This window comes from Vespula pensylvanica, chromosome 9 (genome assembly GCF_014466175.1).
Source record: "Vespula pensylvanica isolate Volc-1 chromosome 9, ASM1446617v1, whole genome shotgun sequence".
Lineage (NCBI taxonomy): Eukaryota > Metazoa > Arthropoda > Insecta > Hymenoptera > Vespidae > Vespula > Vespula pensylvanica.
In genome coordinates this window covers 3492983-3515921 of record NC_057693.1, presented here as the reverse complement: position 1 = coordinate 3515921, position 22939 = coordinate 3492983, and the positions used below count along the sequence as shown (strand labels likewise).

General features: G+C 31.6%; 1 protein-coding gene across 12 annotated transcripts in view; it reads right to left on the bottom strand.

Moving 5' to 3' along the window:
• Positions 1-22939, bottom strand: part of LOC122631596 (whirlin) — a 74888-nt gene that overhangs the window by 21804 nt on the left and 30145 nt on the right. For 4 of the 12 annotated variants that reach the window (XM_043817491.1, XM_043817494.1, XM_043817497.1 and 1 more), the window contains 7 exons: positions 22571-22701; positions 11601-11924; positions 10608-10837; positions 9473-9776; positions 6039-6193; positions 1611-1692; positions 1089-1199 (listed from right to left, as the gene is read on the bottom strand). In XM_043817491.1, the coding sequence (XP_043673426.1) occupies positions 1089-1199; positions 1611-1692; positions 6039-6193; positions 9473-9776; positions 10608-10837; positions 11601-11924; positions 22571-22701 (1337 nt within the window). Of the gene's footprint in view, positions 1-1088; positions 1200-1610; positions 1693-6038; positions 6194-9472; positions 9777-10607; positions 10838-11600; positions 11925-22570; positions 22720-22939 lie in introns of all 12 variants that reach the window. The other 8 variants (XM_043817489.1, XM_043817488.1, XM_043817499.1 and 5 more) reach the window with 5 other exon arrangements.

Here is a 22939-nt window from a genome sequence, read left to right as displayed (position 1 = left end):
AATCAGAATATATAAAATTCTTTCATAATATTTAACACGGGAAAGTAACGATTATAAAATAAAAGAATTATGAATAAAATTCAAAATGTTATTCATTCCATCATTATTAACAATTAACACCCACGACTTTTACTTTTACAGTAAATATGATCGTTTAAATATAGAAAAGAATTCATAGAAAAGTTGATAATCTCGAATTTCGTATAAATAAAGTAAGATATTTCACGCATCTTGTATTATCATAGAAACTCGTGCGTGGCACTCGGTTGCAAGGAGAAGCGGCACGCAAGTCGGCCATTTTTACGCGAGTCCGACGAGTTTCGCGAGAGAAGGAACGTAAAGCTGACTAACGAGAGAAACGAAGGAGCTTCTTTGCGGTCGACCCTGAACCCTCGTCCATTGCGTGCTATAATTAAACTATAACGACCGATATAGTACACGTCTACAACGACTGCAGCGCGTGCATCGAGTAAAACGTGCATCATCTTCGTGATGAAAGAAAGAGAGAGAAAGAGAGACAGAGAGAAAGAGAGAGAGAGAGAGAGAGAGAGAGAGAGAGAGAGAAAGAGAAGGAGAAAGAGAGTAGTGCACGGCTTCGTTTTCACGCAATCTCACGTTCTCTTTCAACTTCCACGCTCGATTTCTTATCTATTACAATCTCGAAATAAATTTATTGTGCTCCTTGTCTTCTTCGCTGTACTATATGAAACAATGGCCAAGCGCAAAAAATAATGGACCTCGCGTATTAAAAGAAAGAAAAAAAAAAACTTAATATACCTCGTTTATATCAACGGCATAATATATCGTACAACTAATTATGGATAATTAAATATTGATATTACTTAAATGGAATATAAACGAACGAGAGATTATCATAAGAGTGGTAACTGAATACCTATTATCTTATAAAAATAATTATGATTCGAAGATCGTAATAAAAAAGTAGATAGAAGAAAATAATTATAAAAAGAAAAAGAGAGATAGAAAGAGAGAGAGAGAGAGAGAAAAGAAAATCAATTTTCGATCGAAAAGAAGACAATGAGCACGGAGTAACTTAATTAATTAACTCTAAAAGCGATTGGACTCACCAAATTATCTGGATGAAGATGATGATGTCCGTAATCTCGTGGATTTCCTCGAGATCCTGCAGGCGAGCTATGTCTTCGTCCTCGTCCGTTGTCTATATCGTCCTCGTAATCCTGGAAAAAAATAAAGAAGAGAAATTAAACGTACACGTCCGCGTGAGACACGCAAATGATCTTCGTTCGAAGAACACGATCGTCAGCCTCTTCCATCGAGTCCTAGTATCGTTCTCTTAACAAGAAGAAGAAGAAGAAGAAGAAGAAGAAGAAGAACAAGAAGAAGAACAAGAACAAGAAAAAGGAGAAGAAGAAGAAGAAGAAATAGAAGAAATAGAAGAAGTAGAAGAAGAACAAGAAAAAGAAGAAGAAGAAGAAGAAATAGAAGTAGAAGAAGAAAAATAAGAAAAAAGAAAGAGACATTTTTATTCATGAAAGATTAAGTGAAATAAGAAATGATCTGGGGTTAACAGTGGCGATTGAACTAGGGTAGGTAGGAGGATAGGTTACGAGGGTGGTATCATTCTATACCTGATTATCACACTCGTCGTCGTTGGAGAGGGCGAGGTCGGAGGTAGTCACCTGATGTTGTTGAGCCCTCCTGCAGGTCACTCTGGAATTCCCAAAATTTCCTTTTGAAATCGAAACGCGTCTCGTTTTTTTCCCCCACAATTTTTCTTTTTTTTTTTCGTTTTTCTTTTGATCCTTGAATACGGGAACGTTGCGTATGCGCATTATTAAAAACGTCCTTTTTATCTAGCCCCCGCACGAGTTTGTTACCCTACGAGCACGAGCAATATTCTAAAATCCCTTAGAGAGAAATTAGTATGGTGACTCTAACGAATCCTTATGTTGAAATTAAATTTTCGTTTCGAGTTAAAATATTTCTTTTTTATTTTTCCTTCTTTTCTTTTTCCTTATTTTATTTATTTATTTATTTTTTTTACCTGGGAAAACGTTCTACGTTATCATTACGAATTCAACGTCCTAGTGGGAGAAGTTTCTTTCGTCGTCACGCGTTATTCCTTCTTTTTTCTTTCTTTCTTTTCTTTCTTTTCTTTTCTTTCTTTTTTTTTTTCGTTCACTTTAAGTTATTGTCGTTTCACCCCTTACTCACGAGACGCGAACGGACGTTTAATCAATAACTATCGTCCGAATGAAATATTTTTTTTTCCTTTCCTTATCTTTCCTTTTCTTTTTCTTTTTATCCGAACGTATCACCAATAGCAATCGTCGTACAAGATCGAACGTTTCCTTTTTAACATTTGTATTTTCTTTAACTTTATCATGAATCACGATTGTGTTACACAAGAATCTGTCACCGTTCTTACGACCGTTTCGATAAACCGAGGAAAAAGGGATTATGACGATGATAAGTGAATAATGGAACAATATTTTTGAGATCGATTGAATTAATTAATGAAAGATCATTAATTTACGATCTTTTTTTTCTTAGATTACGAAATTATCTTTAAGGTATTTTTATGATACGAATTGAAGGAAAATGCTCAAGGAAGAAGAAACGATACAACGTTACGTTCGAAAAGCTATTACTGAACTACATTCTCCTTCTCTCTTTCTCTCTCTCTCTCTCTCTCTCTCTCTCTCTCTCTCTCTCTCTCTCTCTCTCTTTATTCCTGAAAGTTGAATCGTTCGGTTCCGTTACCCAGGATACGACCTATCGGACACGATACCACGAAACCTTTTGCTGCTCTACGTGAGCTTAAAATTTCAAGGGCTCGAATCGCGACACGACCTGTTCAAACTTTAGACGTTTGTACCTGTTCGTACCAAGCGTCATGACGCGTTAAAACTTTTTAACGATTTATTTTATTATCGTGAATTAACCACAAACATATTTCTTATTTCTTCGAAAAAATATTATCTTCCAGTAAAAGTATTGCCTTCATTTTCATAGCGATTTAATTAAAAAAAAATAAAATAAAAAGAAATGAGATAGATAAAGAGAAAGAGAGAGAGAGAGAGTGAGAAGGAGAGGAAGAGAAAGGAAGATTAAACTATGAAAAATTACAAGCTCGAACCTAGTAATTAAAATTGTAATAACCTATGTAAAAGTAAGTATTTAGAGGTTGCAATAGAAATCCAAAGAAATTATTGATCTTTTTTTAAAATCAAATACAGATTCTGTCTGACTTAATAATTTTCAATTTTCAAATTAAAAGAAGTTGGAATAGTTGAGCTGATAATCTTAAATTGTTTAAAAACAAAGATTTTCGATAATAATTCTAATTTTCTTTTTTAATTTTTTAAATCCCTATAAACCAATTTTCTTTTTTTTTCGTGTTTCACAAAATTGTAAGCAAAAGATTATGTGATTTATAATTATATCACACTAAATATATTTAATAAACATTAACTCTTTCGACATTTGAATTAACTCTATGAAACTATCATAACGAAAATAAAAAAAAAAGAACTAAAACAAGATTTAAAACACATTTAAAACATCTAACTTCAAATGTATATAACGTTAGAGAGTTAAATAAATGTTCATTATATTTGTCCAACATCCCATAATATGATCTTCCTTTTCTCCATCTGAATTAAATGGAAAAAAGAAAAGGGAAAAAAGAAGAAAAGAAAAGAAACGAATAATTAAAAAAATATATGTAGATACTCCTTTTGAAATCCAATATTAATTATACTCTTTTTAAATTCAATCAATTAAATACACTCCATACGTGCATATATATACGTATACTCCTGACCTACTATTATTTTTTACACGTCTCTGATTTTCAATAGTTTCCCTTTTCCTTTTCCTTTTCCTTTTTTTTCTTCGACTCCTCATTAACGAATTAAATATTTCGATCTCTATTTCTTCAAATATAACATCGACATCCTTTTCATAGATATACGAACGAGAATGACTGTAGCGTGTTTTTATGTTTGCGTTACGCCCATACGAACAACGCCCTTTCACGCCTACATGTTTCAAAGACCGACAGACATAGATATACATACAAAAAAAAAAAGAAAAAAAAAATGATTTACCTTCCGCATTATCTGCTGTCCATGTTAGGTATACATTCTAGAATGTATCGTCGATCGTGTCTCTACGTGATTGCCGATAGGAGAGGAAAAAGACTTGAAGCGAATAGATAAAGTAGAAAAGGAAGATGAAAAGAGAGAGAGAGAGAGAGAGAGAGAGAGAGAGAGAGAAAAGAGGATCTAAAATAAAAAATATTGATGTAACACATCCGACATAGAAACGCCATTAAATAAAACGACATTAAGAAAAAAAGAAAAAAAAATAGTTAAGCCTTTTCGAAAATTGATAATGATAGATCGTAGATAAAAATCCAAATGGAGAGCTTTAATAAAAAAAGGAAAGAAAGAAAGAGAAACAAATCATAGATAATTTTGAAATTCGATCTGTAACATATGCGTGCTTTCATATATTTGTTTAATAAAAGAATGCGAGAGAAAGGAGAGAGGAAGAGATAGAAGGGGAGAGCGAAAGTTTTGAATAATGACGGTGAAAGTTATTTCAGAAATATCTTTGACGATCTCTCAATGATATACTTTTTTTATATATATATATATATAAATTATCTATATAAAAAGAAAATGTTAAGTATATATAATAAATAAACACAGATCTAAGGATAGGCTTTCTTTGAATGATATAGTTCTTTTTTCTTTAATAATTTAAGAGTCAAAACGAGTATGCCTATAAGAAAGAAGATATACTTGTATAAAAAAATAAATATATCGATCATAATTTTATATATACATTATGTTCGTATATATATATATATATATATATATATATATATATATATACCTTGAAAGATTTCATATCTTAAATTTGATCTAACACGAAGGAGAAGATTTAAGGATAGGCACATGTACCAGTATAATTTTCTCGTTGTTCGCCATGTCAATCTCATTAGGTGATACGTAAGTAGATAAAAATTTATCTTACGTAAGAAATGCAAAGCAAGCGTAGGCGATAAACAAAATCTTTAAGCGTAAAGCTTTTCGCGCGGTGCACGAACGATTAAATCAGATATTTGCGTTATGTGATTAGTTAGCGAATGAAATAGCGAGGATCGTTTATATCTAAACGAGAGTTTCTCCTTCCTTCCTTCCTTCTCTCTCTCTTTCTCTCTGTCTTTATTGAGAATTTTGATTGGATCGTACGAGCGTACAGGGAAAATCGAATTCCCATGTTGACTCGCTTGACTCTCTCTCTCTTTCTCTATCTATCTATCTATCTACCTATCCATCTATCTATCTATCTATCTATCTATCTATCTATCTATCTCTGTTCTAACGAAGCTGCATGCGGAAACGATCAATTTGAATTTCATGAAAACTACGCGGAACGAATATTTTTCTTTTCGAATTACATGTTAATTTCTTTCGGAATTATCTACTTCTCTCCTTCCTAAAATTCTAATCAAAAAAAGAACGAGAGAGGTCGATATTGATGTATTTCAGTTTAACATGAGAGAAAGCTTATTCGTAGAAACGTGCGATCTGACTCGATAGGTTCTACGTATCTTTCAAAGTTTTTTTATTTCAACCACAGACCAAATGAAAGAACGCGACTATTTATCAGTGAACTATCACATTAACAATATGTGTCATATTAATAATATCCTTCTGTTCTAAATAACTAAACCGAACAAATACGATATTTTATGATCGACGAATTTTTAATCTTAAACATTTTACACGACTATTTAATTAATAAATAAATAAAATATCGTTGCAAGTAAGGAAGGAATCGATCTATAGAAATCAATCGAATCAATAAATATTTTTTCTTTTCTTTGATCACTTCCAAAATATAACGAAAAACATCTTGTTGTCTATGGTTGTAATAAAAAAGCGAATTGGAATATCAAACATTGGAAATATGAAAAACGTGAAAGAAAGTTTAACGAGGGATCGTTAAAAAGTCTCATTGAAAAACGTTTAGAGATCGACCTGGTCCTGGGGATATCAGCCCCGAGACCGCTGTCCTCGCTCGGTGACCTATACTCTTGATTATCCCGTGGCAGGAGAGGTCCTGTCACTCCCAGGGGATCTCCCTCGACGTCCACCAGTCGTCCCGGACGGCAACAACCACCGGGTACACCCCTCTGTGAGAAATCATCAGATCCTGTCATGCCATCTCTAAGCGAGATTCGATTAATCACCGATCACCGATCATTCGTTCGATTACGTTGGCCAACGATTTTTAACAAGATACGATCATTTTTGTTCTCTTTCTTTCTTTCTTTCTTTTTTCTTCTCTTCCTCCTTTTTTCTCTCTCCTTCTCTCTTTCTCTCACACTCTCCTTCGCTCTCCTCTTCCTCCCAAAAGATTTTCTCTTCGATCGAAAGATAAGAAAGAGACAATGATCGTTTAATATAACGTTGGTCACGAAACCGATCGTTATCGAGTTTACCCGAGCTTTGTTCACAGACCAGGTCTCACAGGATCTTTTCTTAAGGCACTTAACTAACATTATTTTTTCTTTCCCGTTTAGATTAGACGCAACCCGTATAAATGTATTCCTAATTCCTAATCGGCGAGGCGATGTACGGAATGCGGATTAAAATCGATCTTTTATGCGAATCGCTGTCAGCATTTTTCGAACCGAGTGTGCGATATTATTAAGAAATTCCGAGGGATTTAATAATCGTTTTTAATATTTCATGTAGATTTATTCGTAATCAAATTTCTAATTTATATGGGATTTTTTTCTCTTTTTCTCTATTTGATTTTTCTTTTTTTATATATATTAAAATTACATCGACGATAAGCTTCGATAAGCTTTGACGAAATTGTTTTTATCGTTCTTGTGATTTTGTTCCGCTGGATTTCCTCTTATCGTGAAATATATTCCGATTGCACACTCGGTCGTTTTTATGGAAGAAATAAAAGAAAAAAATTTAGCAAAGCTCAGGCGAACTCGTACATGAAAAATCATGTAAGTAATTAAATATATGTATATATATATGTATAAAAATATATATATATATGTATATACATATGTATGTACCGTTGTCGCACGTTCGGTACATCAAACGAGCGAATAAAACGGAAGAGAAGAAGACTAAAAAGGCGAGAAGATAAGAAAATAAAACGAAAAAAAGTATTAAAAAAAAGAAAAAACAAAGAAAAAGGAAAAATAGAAGAGACGATGAAAATGAAGAATGTGTGAAGAGAATAGATTAGAAAATAGAGTTTAGTCTGTCTAATAAATTATTGAAAAATAAAAAGCATATCCAAAAGATATACATTATATCTATATCTATATATATATATATATTATATATATTTATATGTATATATATATATCGTATGAAAAATACGTTCATCATGTTCGTAAGCTCATTAATTTCTACAAGCGCATAAGCTTCCTCTTTTAAAACATCGCATTAAATTAATTAACCGGATAGATCGTCTAATACGATATCTAGATATCTAGATAAGCAAAGCGATAAACAAGCGTAAAGGCAGCCTAGAAAGCAAATCGTAGAAATGAAATTGTTAGTTCTCTAAGCAGCGTTGTGGTGATTAATGGCAGCGGTGATAGTAAAGAGATAGATATGCAGAAAGGACGAAGAATGAATCGTAGAGAATGAATGAATGAAAAAAAAAAGAGAGAAGAGAGAGAGAGAGAGAGAGAGAGAGATAGGTGGAATAGGAAGAAGAGAAAGAGAGAGAGAGAGAGAGAGAGAGAGAGATAGGTGGAATAGGAAGAAGAGAAAGAGAGAGAGAGAGAGGATGCAGGATATTTTTTCCTCGAAAGAATTCATGCTGTTGATCGCAAAAAGGGTGACTAAAGAAGAGGATTAGGCTAACTAACGTTCAAGCGTGAATATCTTCGTGTTATCTCTTAATGAGATTTTTCAAATGATTTAATTTTTCTTTTTTTTTCTTTTTTCCTTTCTTTCGTCTTTTATTTACTTTTTATTCTTTTTCACTTGAAAAATCAACCCGCCAAATCGGTGACAACTTCCGTCGTTCCTCGCAAACCCCTCCAACGAATACGTCGTCCTATCCACGTTATTCACACATTTTTCGAGCAACGGCAATAGCAGCAGCATATTTTTTCGATTATTTTTTATCGTCGAAAAAGTTTTCGACCTTTCTTTTTTCTTCTTTTTCTTCTTCTTTTTTCACTTCTTCTTCTTCGTCTTCTTCTTCTTCTGCTTCTTCTTTTTTTCTCTACCTGCTGCTCTCTGCAGCGTCTTTTACCTCTCCTTTCGTTCGCATACTTTTACGTTCGGAATGTTAGGTAGTTAAAGACGAATATACGCGACAGAAAAGACAAGAAAAGAGGATCGAGCATACTAATAATAAGTATGTACCTACGTATTTATGTACGTCGAGAAGTTTCTCAAACGAATTTTTCGTTTCCCGTGAAGATTATTCGATATGAAAAATACTTCACTTGGGAACGAAATTCGAAGAGAAATACTCTTCGAAGGAAAAATTTTTAACTCCTATACAGGATCTTTCTAATTTTTTTTTTTTTCAGATCATTGGCGATATTTTTCGATCATAATTCGTCTCTTCGTAAAATGATAAAATATCTCTTACAAAAAAATACAATGAGAATTAATCAATTCTTCGAAACATCCTGTATAATGTATATACGTGTGTGTATGTGTTTGTAAATACTTATATACATACATATATATATATGTATATATATAAGTATAAATATAAATATGGACTACATACACACAATTACAAATCTAACCAGTCATATATAGAATAACAGAGAACATAGAGAATGAGCAAGAAGAAACAAAGACTGTTCTATGTACGCATAGAAATATAATAATATTCCAAAATATAAAGAACAAAAAATAAAAAGAAAAATAATATTAGTAATAATAGTAATAGTAATAATAATAGTAATAACAACAACAACAATAACAACAACAACAGTTAATAATAATCATATATAATATATCGTGTAGGTGTAAAAACTACGTTACGTGTGAATATATATGCAGTGAGGAGACTATAATTACATAAATAATAATATATCGTTTGTATGTAAATGACTCTTTATTACTTACCAAAAGATCATGGAATGACGATGTAACTATTAACTCTGAATAAATTCGATCCCCTTTCCTCTAAATATATATATATATATATATATATATATATATATATATATATATGTTAAAAATAAAATAAAGAGATGAAAAGAAAAGAAAAGGAAAGAAAAGAAAAAATAAAGAAAGAGAAAGAAAAAAAAATGAGAAAAAGATAAAGCGAAATAATAATTTTCGAAGAATCGACGTTCCGAATTTCGAAAGATTTTTCTCGTTTATATCATTGTTCTTAAACTTAAAAGGATTTTTGTCTATTTCTTTTTGTTTCTTTTGTTAATTGTGATTTAAAAACTTACCCTAGCCATGGTGATGCGTGGTCTGTAAACTAATTCATCGAAAGCAGCTCTATCCTTGCTATCAACGAGTTCTCTGAGTTCCGTTAGAAGCGTCAATTTTTCATGGGTATTCAAAAGATCGGCAAGATTCGCAACCAGCTCCTCCACCGTCAGTCTTCGCGTTCTATAATCGGCAAGAAGTTGAGAGAGTGCAGCCCTTTCGCTTCTCGCGAGAACGACCCTCGCCTTTTCTTCCACCATCGCTGCTGTAGCCGCAGAAACCGTGTGAATTCCTCCACGATGTCTCCATTCGTTCGTACTGCTTCTTGAATAACATTTCGATTTTAATATTATTTTACAATGTCTTAAAATTTTTATGTTTATCGAATTTAAATTTTTTTAATTAAAGTTTTCTAATGAAGTTTCTCTTTTTTCTTTCTTTCGTAACGCGATTCAAAGCCGTCATTAATATGCGTACGTATTTTTATATTTGATAGATTATAATTATAACATCTTTTTACGTATTAGTTTTATTTATTATTAGTATAGTATAGTTATATTAGTATAAGTTATGCTGCAAGTAAATAATAATTATGTATCTATATAATCGCATTGTTTAGTAATAAATTATATTATAATTAAATGTAACTATACTAGTACTAGTACTATACTGGCTATAACCATATATATATATATATATATATTGTATTAAGGATAAGTATAACTTATACTATAAATTTTACATTATATAATTTCCTTTCCTTTTTTATAGAAACAAACTTGGGTTATCGTCGAAATCACGTGAGTGTCTATTCATCGATTTCCTTTATTTCATTTATACAATAAGTCAATAAAAATCATTGCCTCGAATAAATCTTTAAAAATGTATAAATAAAATCGTACAAACGATTGTATAGATTTCTCAAGGATATCATAAAAATCTTCCAAGATCTATTATTTTAATATTTATTGACCTATTTTCAAAGAAAGAACGATATTATTATATCATTCAATACGTATTTACGTACTACGATATATTATACCTACGTATTAGAGAGATAAAAATATCGTTATTAGACGCTTGATTAAATTTCTTTCGCCTTTCACATTTGAGCTAACGAAATATAATATAATGAAATATATAAATTTTTCTTACGCAGGACTAGGCGGTCGATGATTTCCAGGACTTTCGAGAATAAGAGGATCGTGTTCGGGATATCTCGTTGGCATCACTATTGGTTGACTTGTAGTACACGAATGAGGTACCTTTCCTACGTCTCGTATCAATAGACTCATTCTCTTGTTTGTTTTTAATATCTGTACAGCCTCATCGTGTGTAGCTTCCTCGAAATTTTGTCCGTTGACCTCTATAATCTGATCCCCAACCTATCCTCGAAAATTAATAAACAGAAAATTCTTAGAATATATTATAAACATAGGTATGTATCTGTGAAATTTTCTCATGAAATGTATGCGTCATATTCTTTTCTTTTTTCTTTTGTTGTTATCGGCTATTCTCGGAACTAAAAACTCCCGATAACCTACGAGTTCTCGTATACGAAGCATACATTCGAGATGTTATTCTACATAAAAAAAAAAGGAAAAAAAAAAGTGTATTTGTGTTGGCAATAACGAAATTCGATATCGACTAAAATCGATAAAGCTCTGTGAACAAGTAGCTTAATATTTATAACCGCTCGTATTTCAGCATAGTAAATCTCCTAACAATACTTTAAAAACTATTTCGAAAGATTTTTCGATATAAACATTTCTCGGATTTAATCGTCAAATGTATCGAATGTTTCCACATAATTTCTATCATACTTTTGAATTATATCTATAATCTCTTGAAAAAAAAATTATGACGTGTAGAATACTAATGTATAATATATTAAAATACTAATACATACGTAACAGTAAATATGTATATATACAATACTATATATTATAACTATATTACTATATTAACAATATAAAATCATTTATAATAAATAATATACATTAATATATAGTAATTATTATATAATATAGTAATATTATAAGTATATTAAACAAGTAAATATATATATATATTTATTGTTATAATATATAATCTATTAAAAAAAAAAAGAAAGAAATGGTAAACTATAAAAATAGCAGAATTACTCGCCAGAAGTCCAGCACGATCAGCGACACTGTCCTTGTCTACTCCAGTGACATATATTCCAAGGCCATATTCGAGACCACCTCTGATCATAAGACCAAGGGATTGGCCTGGTTCGATGCATAGTTCGACCTTTCGCGTTCGTGGTCCATATCGGGAATCTCTGGAGGAATAAAAAGGTGGCGGAGAGGCTGGTCTTCCTTGACGATCCATCCAACTACAAGATTGTTGACGACCCGAAGATGGCCAAACAGGATGACCAACTCTGCAACGAGGATCTAATGCCGGTCCACGTACCGTCATACTCAAAGTCCTACAGGATTTCAGCATCTGTTTCGAAGGAAACATTTTGTTCTTTATTTCTTGAAAAAAAAAAAAAAGAAAGAAATAAAATGTCTTTGCAATGAACGTTACTAACTTCTATGATCTTTAACAAAACAAAAGAAAAAGAAAAAGAGATGAGCCTTCACGAAGTAATAATAAAACATGCACGATGATTCAAAATGAAACGATATTCGTGCTAAGAATTTATTACAGTTAAAAAAAGAAAAAAAAAAAAATCAAAAAGAAAAAGAAAAAGATGAAGAAAAGAATTGAAAGAATTGCACGTAATCGACGAATAAAATCGTTCGCATTCGTACGTGAGATTTTATTTTTGAAAAAGAATTATATTCGTGAAATAGAAAGGAGAAGGAAGAAAAGAAAAAAGAAAAAAAGAAGGAACAATTCGAAGGTAGAATGTTGGAAATGCTTTCGAAGGAAGAAAAATCATAGAAGATAACGTTGTCAAAGGCATACCCGATAAAATTGCTTCGATATTTTCGAATTTTCTTTTCTTGAGTTAACATCAGATAGCATGAATAAAACATACGTTAAATAACAAGTCTTAAAATTCTTAATCGAGATTACCGATAAAGCTGAGATAAGCTTCCCGAGTTAAGAATTAATGTAAGATTAAATCCTGCAACGTCGTAGAAAACGACGCTATGCTGCAACGATTTTGTAAGAAAAACTAACACAAAAAATTAATAAATAAAAAAAGAAAGAAAGAAAAACAGTTACGTAGTAATTAATGATTAAAAAGATCTACGTTCGTTCTCGAAAATATTTCTATAAGATATGAAATAGGAAAATACGTTCTCCCTTCGTGGAAGGAATGTATGTAACCATGAAATATTCTTAGATCTGGGACATCCTTAGTCCGGTGAGGATGTCTAAGCTCCCAGGACGATTCGAAGATTATAGTGAGATGGTCCGACGTTTACCGTTGAAATCCACCGAGAATATATCCTTCTCGTGAAGGAGAGTGTACAGGACTTTCTTCCTTCCACGATGTATTTCTCTATTGCTATATATACAGGTACTTTAGTAAGTATTGTATAAGTACTTTATATACCGTTTGCTCCATTTTATCGAAAAGATTAAATCCCATATATACAGGATCATTCAAAACTTCCCAGATACATCAAAACTTTCTAAGTGATATTAAATATCAATTACTCTTTTCCGAGACCTTTTAGGTCTTGCAGTTAAACATATAGTTTTACAAGTCAATTATTTCTTTGATTAGATAAGAAAAATGAGAAAGAAAGAAAAGGAATATATGTAATATTAATTTAAAAGATTTCGGAAAGGATGTAACGATCGATTTTAAAAATCCTAGTCTAGAATTCCCGATAGGAACATTAGATCCATATCCTGTATAGTAACTGTACTAAGTATATCCGTAATCCAAGTAAATAAGTATAATGATTTTTCCTCGAGCACGACTTTTTACGAGTTGGATAATTCTAGAGAATGAAAAGAAAATCAGATAGTAGCAGAACTAGCAGCAGCAGCAACAGTAACAGTAGCAGCAGCAGCAGCAGCAGCAGCAGCAGCAGCAGCAGCAGCAGCAATAGTAGTAGCAATGGTAATAGTAGTAGTAATATTTACATGTTATCTCCACACAAACAAACAATAGACGCATTGTATTGTGTTGTATCGAAAGCGTCGAAGATGGAGGCGAGTGGCTTGTAAGAAAGCTCGAGCTTTTCATTAGGAAAGAATTCTTTTTGAAAGGAAGAGGCAAAAGGATATCCTTAAAAAAAAAAGAAGAAGAAAAGAAAAAAGAAAGTAAAAAAAGAAAAAAGAATGAAAAATAACGAAAGAGGGATAGAGACGACTGGTAGCCATTGTGTTTGGTGAAATCGGTAGCAAAAGAGCCTTTTACTGAGCGTTCGAACGCGATTTTCTTGAAGACGAAAAAGAGAGAAAAAAAGAGAGAAAGATAGAGAGAGGAAGAGAAAATAATACTTTCGAATAAGGAGAGAATTTGCCTTGATAGTAAGGTCAATAAAGAGAAGAGAGATAGTGCGTTTGTCGGCGGTGACGGCAGCACACGAACGAGCCGGCAAGAGGATATCGATCTTCTCGCAGCCCGTGACGTCACATCCTGCCTATCCTTGACCCAGCGAGCTTGATCGAGCTCAGATCCGAGTCCTCCTTTAGGATCTCCGAGCAAAGGAAAGATGATTTTTTTCTTATGTACAAATATATGTAATGGGAAAACAAAATGTAAAAGGATAATGGTCTTTACTTCTTTTGTGCATTTTTTTTTTCTTTTTCTTTTAGGATCGACGAAGTACGATATATGTATATATCTATAAAAGATTATTTAAGTGTGTGTGTGTATGTGTGTAAGCTACCAAACTAATAAATCCCTTTTGCAAAGGACTATGTTTGATATTTTATTTTATTTGCTTCCTAAATAGAAACTCCTATCTCTCTTATAACTCGTTTAGTATTATACATAGATTCTATACCAGAATTCTACGATCAAAAATAGCAGCTCTTAAATTCGTAATTAAAATGCTAACGCAAAAGAAGAAAGTCGAGTCGGGATAGGTATGAATGAGGGAGGAAAGAGAGCCAGGAGGAAAAAATAGTAGAAAGAATGGATTACATTAACCGATGCGATAAATCTTGTGGTATGAAAAAAGAATGGAACAGGAATGGGCGGATCAAAGATCGCTTATGTTAACCACAGGGCGCCATAAACGTATAGGTGGAACGGTTCCATGTGCCAACGGCTGGTATATATGCTCCCATTATTGCGAAACACGTCGACGTTATCGAAACGATCGGAAATAAAGAAGGGACATTATTCGGTTTATCAAAAAAAAAAAAAAAAAAAAAAAAAAAGAAAATGAAAGAAAGGTAATGTCCTTCCTCTTTTTTATACAATATTTTTCTTTCTTTCTTTCCTTTTGATCTCGGAGTTTCTTCTTTTTTATTCAAGAATCTTTTTATTCTCTTCTTTTTATAAAAATATAAGGCTATTTACATGTATACATATGTGTGTGTGTGTATATATATACAATCTTAATGTACAGTCTAATATATGTAGAAAAAGAAATTCATTATGAATATATAAATAATGTATAGAATGGTTCTCGGAACCATAATCATGATTTTTAAGATATTTATCACAACACGATCCGAAAAATAATCACGTAGAAAAATTTAACAGTTTCTAATCGTCGATAACTTACAATAATAATAATTGGCAAGACAATTCTCAAAACATGTTTTTTTTCGATAAAAAGGCTCTTGACTTTTTAAAAAGTCAAGTCACTTCGACTTTTGTAAATAGGACCATTGTGCTTTTTCTTTCTTTTTTTTTTTTTCCTTTAATTATAATATCAAAGAACAGCAAAATGAATTCAACGAGTAAATTTAATTTTACTTTAAGTTACATTACAACTTGAAATTAACAATTTTCAATTTATTGAAGAGTAATATATACTGCGAATGAATTTCTTTTTCTAGAGATACATTTGGATCTCATGAAGAAAAAAAAAAATAGAAATATATAATATATCGAAAAAAATATATTTGTGTAATGAAAATTCTTAAAGAAAAAAGAAAAAAGAAAAGAAAAAGACAGAAAAATAGTTAACCCTTATTCCGAAGAAGTTTAGAATTCAAAGAGATTGTAATCCCATCGCATCATAGCCGTCGTTTGATCCATAAGATCATAATGAACTCGGTTGAATTTCAGTTTTAACGAGTTTCTGAATGAACAAGGTCTACGCTAGAAAATTAGCTTGGCTAATTCCAGAATTCGCCGGGCGAATTTCGTCCGGGCAAAATCATGAATAATAAAGAGCGGCAATGGAGATAAATATTCAACGGAGCTATGCCAAAAGACATCGAGAAATCCGTTGAATAATGATAGTAACCGCATTATATATTACAGTAATCCATTATATACGATAAATTTTTCGTACGACTAAGTCGATAGAACGATGATCTTAAATCGAGCGTGAGAAGAAAAGAAAGAAAGGAAAGAAGGATAAAAAAGGAAGAAGAGAGGAAGAAAAAAGAAATTATAAGAAAAGAGTAAAAAATCGTGTTAAATCGATCGATAAATAAATGGTTGAGAACGTTGAGAGAAACGATTCATAAAGAAAGTAAAAACGATGGGATGGCCTTTATGAATTCAAAGAAGGAAACGATCGATTTCCTGGCTAAGCTTTACGTCATAAAGGAAAATGCTCGTGATCGTGTTATAAATTTGGACTTCCGTATGATCGATTTCTTTTAGGATCGAAATCGCGTGTCGAGTATGACCTTAAGCGGATATATAAATTATTCAAAAGATTCCATTATAAAGAAGTAGATACATTGTCCGAACGATCATTACTAGGTCATTCGAAAATTCGATTATTATCTTTTATACACGCATACGTACTTATACGTATTTACGTTTCCTTCGTAAATAATTATTTATATTCGAACGAATCCAACTACTTATTACTAACGTTGTCAGACAACCACCATTTGACAGAACTAACGATGATATCTTACAAAAAATGATAATAACTCACGACCGACTTTAATAAGACGACGTCGTAATTATACGATCGTAACGATGCTTAATCACCGTCTCCCATGTAATAAACCACCTTACATTAATAGAAATTTTATTCTCTCGAACATTTTTAATATTTCTCTCGGCATACTAATGAATGAAAAGATGACGACTCCTTTCGTAGCATCGTAATATTTTTAACTCTCTTCTTTTTTCTTTTTATCTTTTAATTATCTTTCTTATTTTATTAATTAATTAATTTATTTATTAGCTTCATCGATCTCTATAATAATATCAACGATTTCATGTAAACACTTCGATATTACTACGTTATAATTTACGATACATTTACGATACGGCCCCATGCATGCATGATATCAAATATTGATACGAATACGATAAAAACGTATCTACGTTTGTAAAGAGTAGATTTAATTTGATGCAAAGCTATCTTCTGTTCTCTTTTTATATATATATAAATCTACCTATGCAGATCTATAGATCTTTTTTTTTAAAGTAAAGAAATGAAGTATTGTAAATTCAATGTTTCGTAAAAAAAGAAATTTATCGATTCGAACATGAAATATATCAAAAAGGAACTATTAAATATGACAATTAATTAAATAATTCACGAAATTAAGTACAAGTTTCGTTATTATAAATCTCGACACTTCCATTCAATGTACTTACTTATTTAGAAGCTAAAAGTTATCTTTAATATCGCATGTAAATCGACAAAGTCACATCAAATTTCGGCCTTCTTATACGTACACACACATATGCATACACGCATACACGTAAAATTATCCATACTTAGATCCTGTTTCGTTTTAATCGATTATAAATATGTTAATGAAGTCATTTTCATATTCACATCGATTAGAATAAAATTTCGATTATGTGATGAAAAAATATTTTAAATCGTTAGATAAATAAATCATTATAGCTTTGCATTCTATACTTTTCTGAATTACTTCGTAAATAAAAATAATTTATCTTCGATGAAACGAAATATATAGATGTATCTATATAAAAAAAAAAGACAAAAATGTGAAAATTAATTTAAAAAATATAATCTTCGATTATCGTAGAAGGATCGAAGTTATTTCAGCTCGTACCAATTTGAATCCTGGTATTATAGATAACATCTCTTAAGATCGTGCTAGAGTATAAAGACGAGTTGATTACTTGCTCTAAATCGAATCTAAATAGATAGATACATATGCAGGTATTTACGTGATTTCGTATTCCATTGTAGTGATACGTAAATTATCTATTAATGAATTTTTATAGACAGTTATAATTAATATCCAACTTTACTTTCAAAAAGAATAATCAAACTATGTTACAAATGTAATTGATTCCTTAAAACTTATTTTTGTAAAATTATAATAAACAGATAGATCAATTATAATTTTATATATACAACAATATAGATTTTCATACAATTCTATAAAAAATATTACAAAACTAATACATTTTCTATGCATGATTTTAAAAGACTATTAGAAAGTATTATAAAAAAGAAAGTTATAGCTAATATTTATTCTTTTCTAAAAAGTAAAAAGAAAAAAATGTGATCGCACTTGATCCAAAAAAATACGCGTCGTTTGATTACATGATATCCATAGAAAAAAAAAAAAAAAAGAAAAAAAAACTGATCCATCATGATTTCTCAAAAAAAAAAAAAAAAAAAAAGAAAATACGAAGTAAAATTAGTTAATACGGATTGTAAAGAATATCCTCGTAGGATTATCAAGACGGTAGCTTCGACACACCCTTTAACAATAAGGGAAAATAAATGATAGTGCTTTGGCGAAGAAGGGCGCCTGAAAGACTGGCGCCAGGATGTCGCAAAGAAGTTTCAACGGAAGAAGGAAGAAGAGGACGAAGAAAGGAAAAAAAAAACATGGGGGTGGACAGTGGATGGTGGATAGTAGATAGTGGATGGTGGATGGTGAATGGTGGTGTTAGTGTGAGAGGATGAGAAGCCAGGAAGGAGGATGAGGAAGAGAATAAAGTAGAATGACGACGAAAGATAGAGGACGACGCTCGTTTACGCGTCTCTACGAGGGTTTCCTTATGCGTATCGGCCTATATTCCTTCTTATATTTCCTTCTCCTTCCAGGATTCGTCTCGATCGTGCTATCTTGAAACGTCTACAAGCCATTATGGAATAACTGGCTGCCGTTACCACCGTTACTCTTAACGACAAGCCGAGCAATTTAATCCTCTATTTCCTTCCGTGTCTTCCTCGTCGTTTAACGTCGATCGATAAACTCGGATAGAAAAACAAAGAAAAAAAGAAAAACAACAACGCATGGATAAGACCTAGCCAGCCGTTTTCAACGAAACGATACAATACAACGATACCGACACAATGATGATTCTTTTATTTACATATGTATACATATGTATAACATGGAAGGTGATAAGAAAGGGAGATCATTTTATATGTTTACGTGCGATCTACGCGTGTATCTCTAGTGTTTTTATTCTCTTGTTATTATTACTTTTATTATTGTTATTATTTCTTTTTTCTTTTACCCACTAACAGCAGACCGATTTTCGCAGAATTTATTTTCGGGAAACGTCCTTGATCAAATTTCTCGACTATTATTTATTTATTTATTAGACCGATTATATCTAACGTTATTAAGATTTTTTTATTCCTATGATTTAGTAAATTAAGACTCTTGATTTTGGTATAATTTTAGGAGATTCAAAAAATGATCGTAATGATCTTATTTGTTTCTATTGTTTCTTCAACTCTTCTATTAATGATATATATATATATATATATGTCTATATTTTTTAGTTTTCTTTAATGTTTGATGAATTTGATATGAGTATTACAACGAATTGTATGTGTTTTTATTTATTTTTTATTACTATTATTTTTCTTATTATTTCGAGATAGTCGAGGCTATAAATTGACTCGCTTCTAACACATTCTCACGATGGATTAATTTTATCGTGAAATGAATGAATCGATACCTTCGATCAATAGCTTCGAACTTCGAGCATTACCACGTTAAGATAATTAATGACTAACTATCTTTCTTCGCTCGTGCGATGGCCGTCGCAAACGCCTATCTCTTTGACGTAAACCACGAAGGACGAGGTTTTGTCCTCTTTTACGATCGATACAACCAGCAGCGAATAAATTTCTATAGATATAGAGGTAAAGTCTTCTTACATAGACTATCGCGTTATAAGCTATTAAATCCTATTAAAAATGAGAATTTTTCAATCATTTTCTATCATTAACGAACCGATCAATGCAATTCTATTTTAACGATTGTTGACCTTTTAAGAATATTTTATGATCGTCAGCATATTTACGAGCTTTAAGAAGATAGATTATAAAAAAAACATTCCTTAAAAAAATGAAGTTTATTTTACGATTCTAATGACTATATAAATATAATTTTTTGGTACAAATAACTAACATCATTCGAGATGTTAAGAAAATAAATTGAAATGTTAATTTAAACTCGTCGCAGAAAAGAAAGAAAAAATATAAGATGGAAAAGTAAGAAATTTGAAAAAAAAAGAGGGAAAGAGAGGAACTCTAATGGTCTAAGAAGAAGAAAAAAAAAGATCTATCGAATAAATAACAAGCTTTAGTAACTTGTCCGTTGCAAAAGTGCAGTTTCTTCCTAAGAAAAGTTTCATAATAAATCTTACTCATATATTCTTTTTATAGTTTGAATATATATAAGAAAATATATATACATATTCTCCTTCTCGACAACGAAACGTTTTGGAATACAAAATCATTCTGATATAGTTCGAGTATTGTACAATCACGATAATCATGATATTAAAAATAATGAATTGGAAAAAGAGAAAGTATCATTGTCGCACAAAAGAAAAAATAGAATTGTCAGATTGAATCAACGGCAGGTAATCAATTTTGACGATTTTTCCTGATTTAGAAAGTCAATATATAGAAGAATGGAGAAAATATTATAAAAATGAGGAAAACTAAGTCTGATATACTTCTGATTCGTCGTAAAAGTATTAAAAGTACTGTTAAGTTCCGTTTCTGTTAAATTCGCACAGATGGGTCGATAATAACTTGCTTCCAAAAAAAAAAAAATATATATATATAACTAAATATAAAAAATCTATCAAATGAAGAACAAGAAACATTAAGATAATTCTTATTGAAAGATGTAGAGTAGAATTTGTTCTTAATTCAAAAAAAAAAAAATATTAATTCCTAATTGAAATAATTAATTTCTAAGTTAAAAAAATTTTGAAATTTATCGCGTTGATACGATAACTATGATCGAAAGAGAAAAGAAAAGAGAGGAAAAAAGAAAAGATCAAACTACTCTTGCTAGTTTTAAAGGATTTTTGAAAAACAGAAAGAGTGAGAGAGAAAAGGAGAAAGATAAAGAGAAAGAGAAAGAGAAAGAGAAAGAGAAAGAGAAAGAGAAAGAGAAAGAGAAAAGGCTTAATACAAAAGAATAGTAGCCAAGCAAAGAGGTAGGATCGACGTAGCGAAATACAGCGTAGGATTAGAAGTAGCATTAGGAGGATTTAGCGCATATCCAAGAAGTATCCCACCGTTAGCTCTTTTTGGTAGATCCCGAAGCTAACGCCTCGTGCTCTCTTTATATCAAGGTAGTCCCTCTGATATCCTGATGTGCCATTGTCGAGAATCTTTTGTCTCGAAACTAAGCGAGCTACTATGGAAAGTATGATGACGAGCTGTTATCGGGAGGTACAGTGATAACCATCGCACATTGTACCGTAACGTTTTACAGTTAGGAAATATTAGACGAATGGCATAGCTCCGAGCTATGTACATTTCTTTCGATCTTCGTCAGCTATCCGTTTCCCTTTCGATTCTTCTAAGTAGATATTTTTTACCCTCTTTCCATATAGATACATAACAGCTATCTATCTATCTATCTATCTATCTATCTAACTATCTATCATCGATCCGGTCCACGCGTCAAGGACGACTCGTTATCTTTAATATTTAATCTTTTCCTTCTGCTCCTCTTCTTCGTTTTAATAATCGATTATTAATTTTAGCAAAGTTTTTTCCCTTCGAAAAAGAATATCATTGATCTTATCGGCTGTAATCGATCCAACTCCTTCGAAATGATTATTATGGATTTCTATCTAAATAATACTCAAGTCGATAATGATTCTCCATCAATGAAAAATCGATCGGATCGATTAAGAAATTATCAATGAAAATATTAATGTCGAGATAATCTCTTCTATACTATATAAATGAGTAAGTACTATCTGCGTTTTATTCGATATTTTCGATCGAAACGAATCTTATTCGATGACACCTACGATCGATAGACCTTCTAAGGTCGATCATAAATATCCGTTCGATGAGTTCGTATACGAGTTAATTTACAGTCGACTTTTAATTGGATCGTTTGTAATCGAATGCGAATCGATGAATTTTGATGTAACATCGAATAATTTATACGGTCGATTTATAAATTCTCTAAACTATTAAACGATAAAATGTTTATTTAACTCGTATGTTCAAGTTCATTCATATATACAACTTTGATATACCATCGTTAACGTAACGTTGAATAAAACAAGATTCAACATATAATTAATGTGGCAATCCGAAAAGTACACTAAATGATAGGTAACTTTTCATATGTAGATAACAAGCTATCTTGTAATATATGAACTTGCATAATGCATATACGAACGATGGACAAATCATTCGCGATAACGAGACGTCGAGAGAGTTAAAACCATTTCAGTGCTTCCAAGCTCGGCTATACCTACATATATTTTTTATCCGCAAGGTCATCGATCATATTTCATACGTAGAAAACTGCAAGCTCGACCTGAGTCGGCTAATGGACAATATTTTTCAGCCTTTCCAATGATACATTCTTACGTATACATAGATACATGTACACACATATATGTACATATATATGTATACGTTTCTCAATAGAGATGGATAATTTAAAACGTTTGAAATATTTTTAATCGCGTTAGAAAATGTTTGGATAAAAAATTTCGAAAAGAAGTTCAATGATGACGATGATGATGATGATAATTTTCAAGAGGAAGAGAAATATGAAATCGTTGAGGATAAACAAGAAATTAAACTCACTTTGAGGGCCTCCTCGTGGGTCACCGCATGAAAGGGTGTGCCATTCACCTCTAAAATGGTGTCCCCTGGCCTGAGTCCAGCTCGCTCGGCCACTGAACCTTCTTCCACTCTCGAGATATAGACACCCACCCCTGAGAACAATTCGCAGACTTTCCATCAGACTAAAAAGTTGCCAAGCTACTGTTCCGCGAACGGTGCGTGCTCAAATTTTCTACCCATGTCGTAATATTTATTTTCCGATACATTTCGTGATTTATTTGAATTTGAAACTTGGATTCAACTTAAGTAATCTACTTTTACTTTTTATTTTTTTCTATTTTTTCGTTCCGTTTATTTATTTATTTATTCTTTTTATTTATCACCTAATCT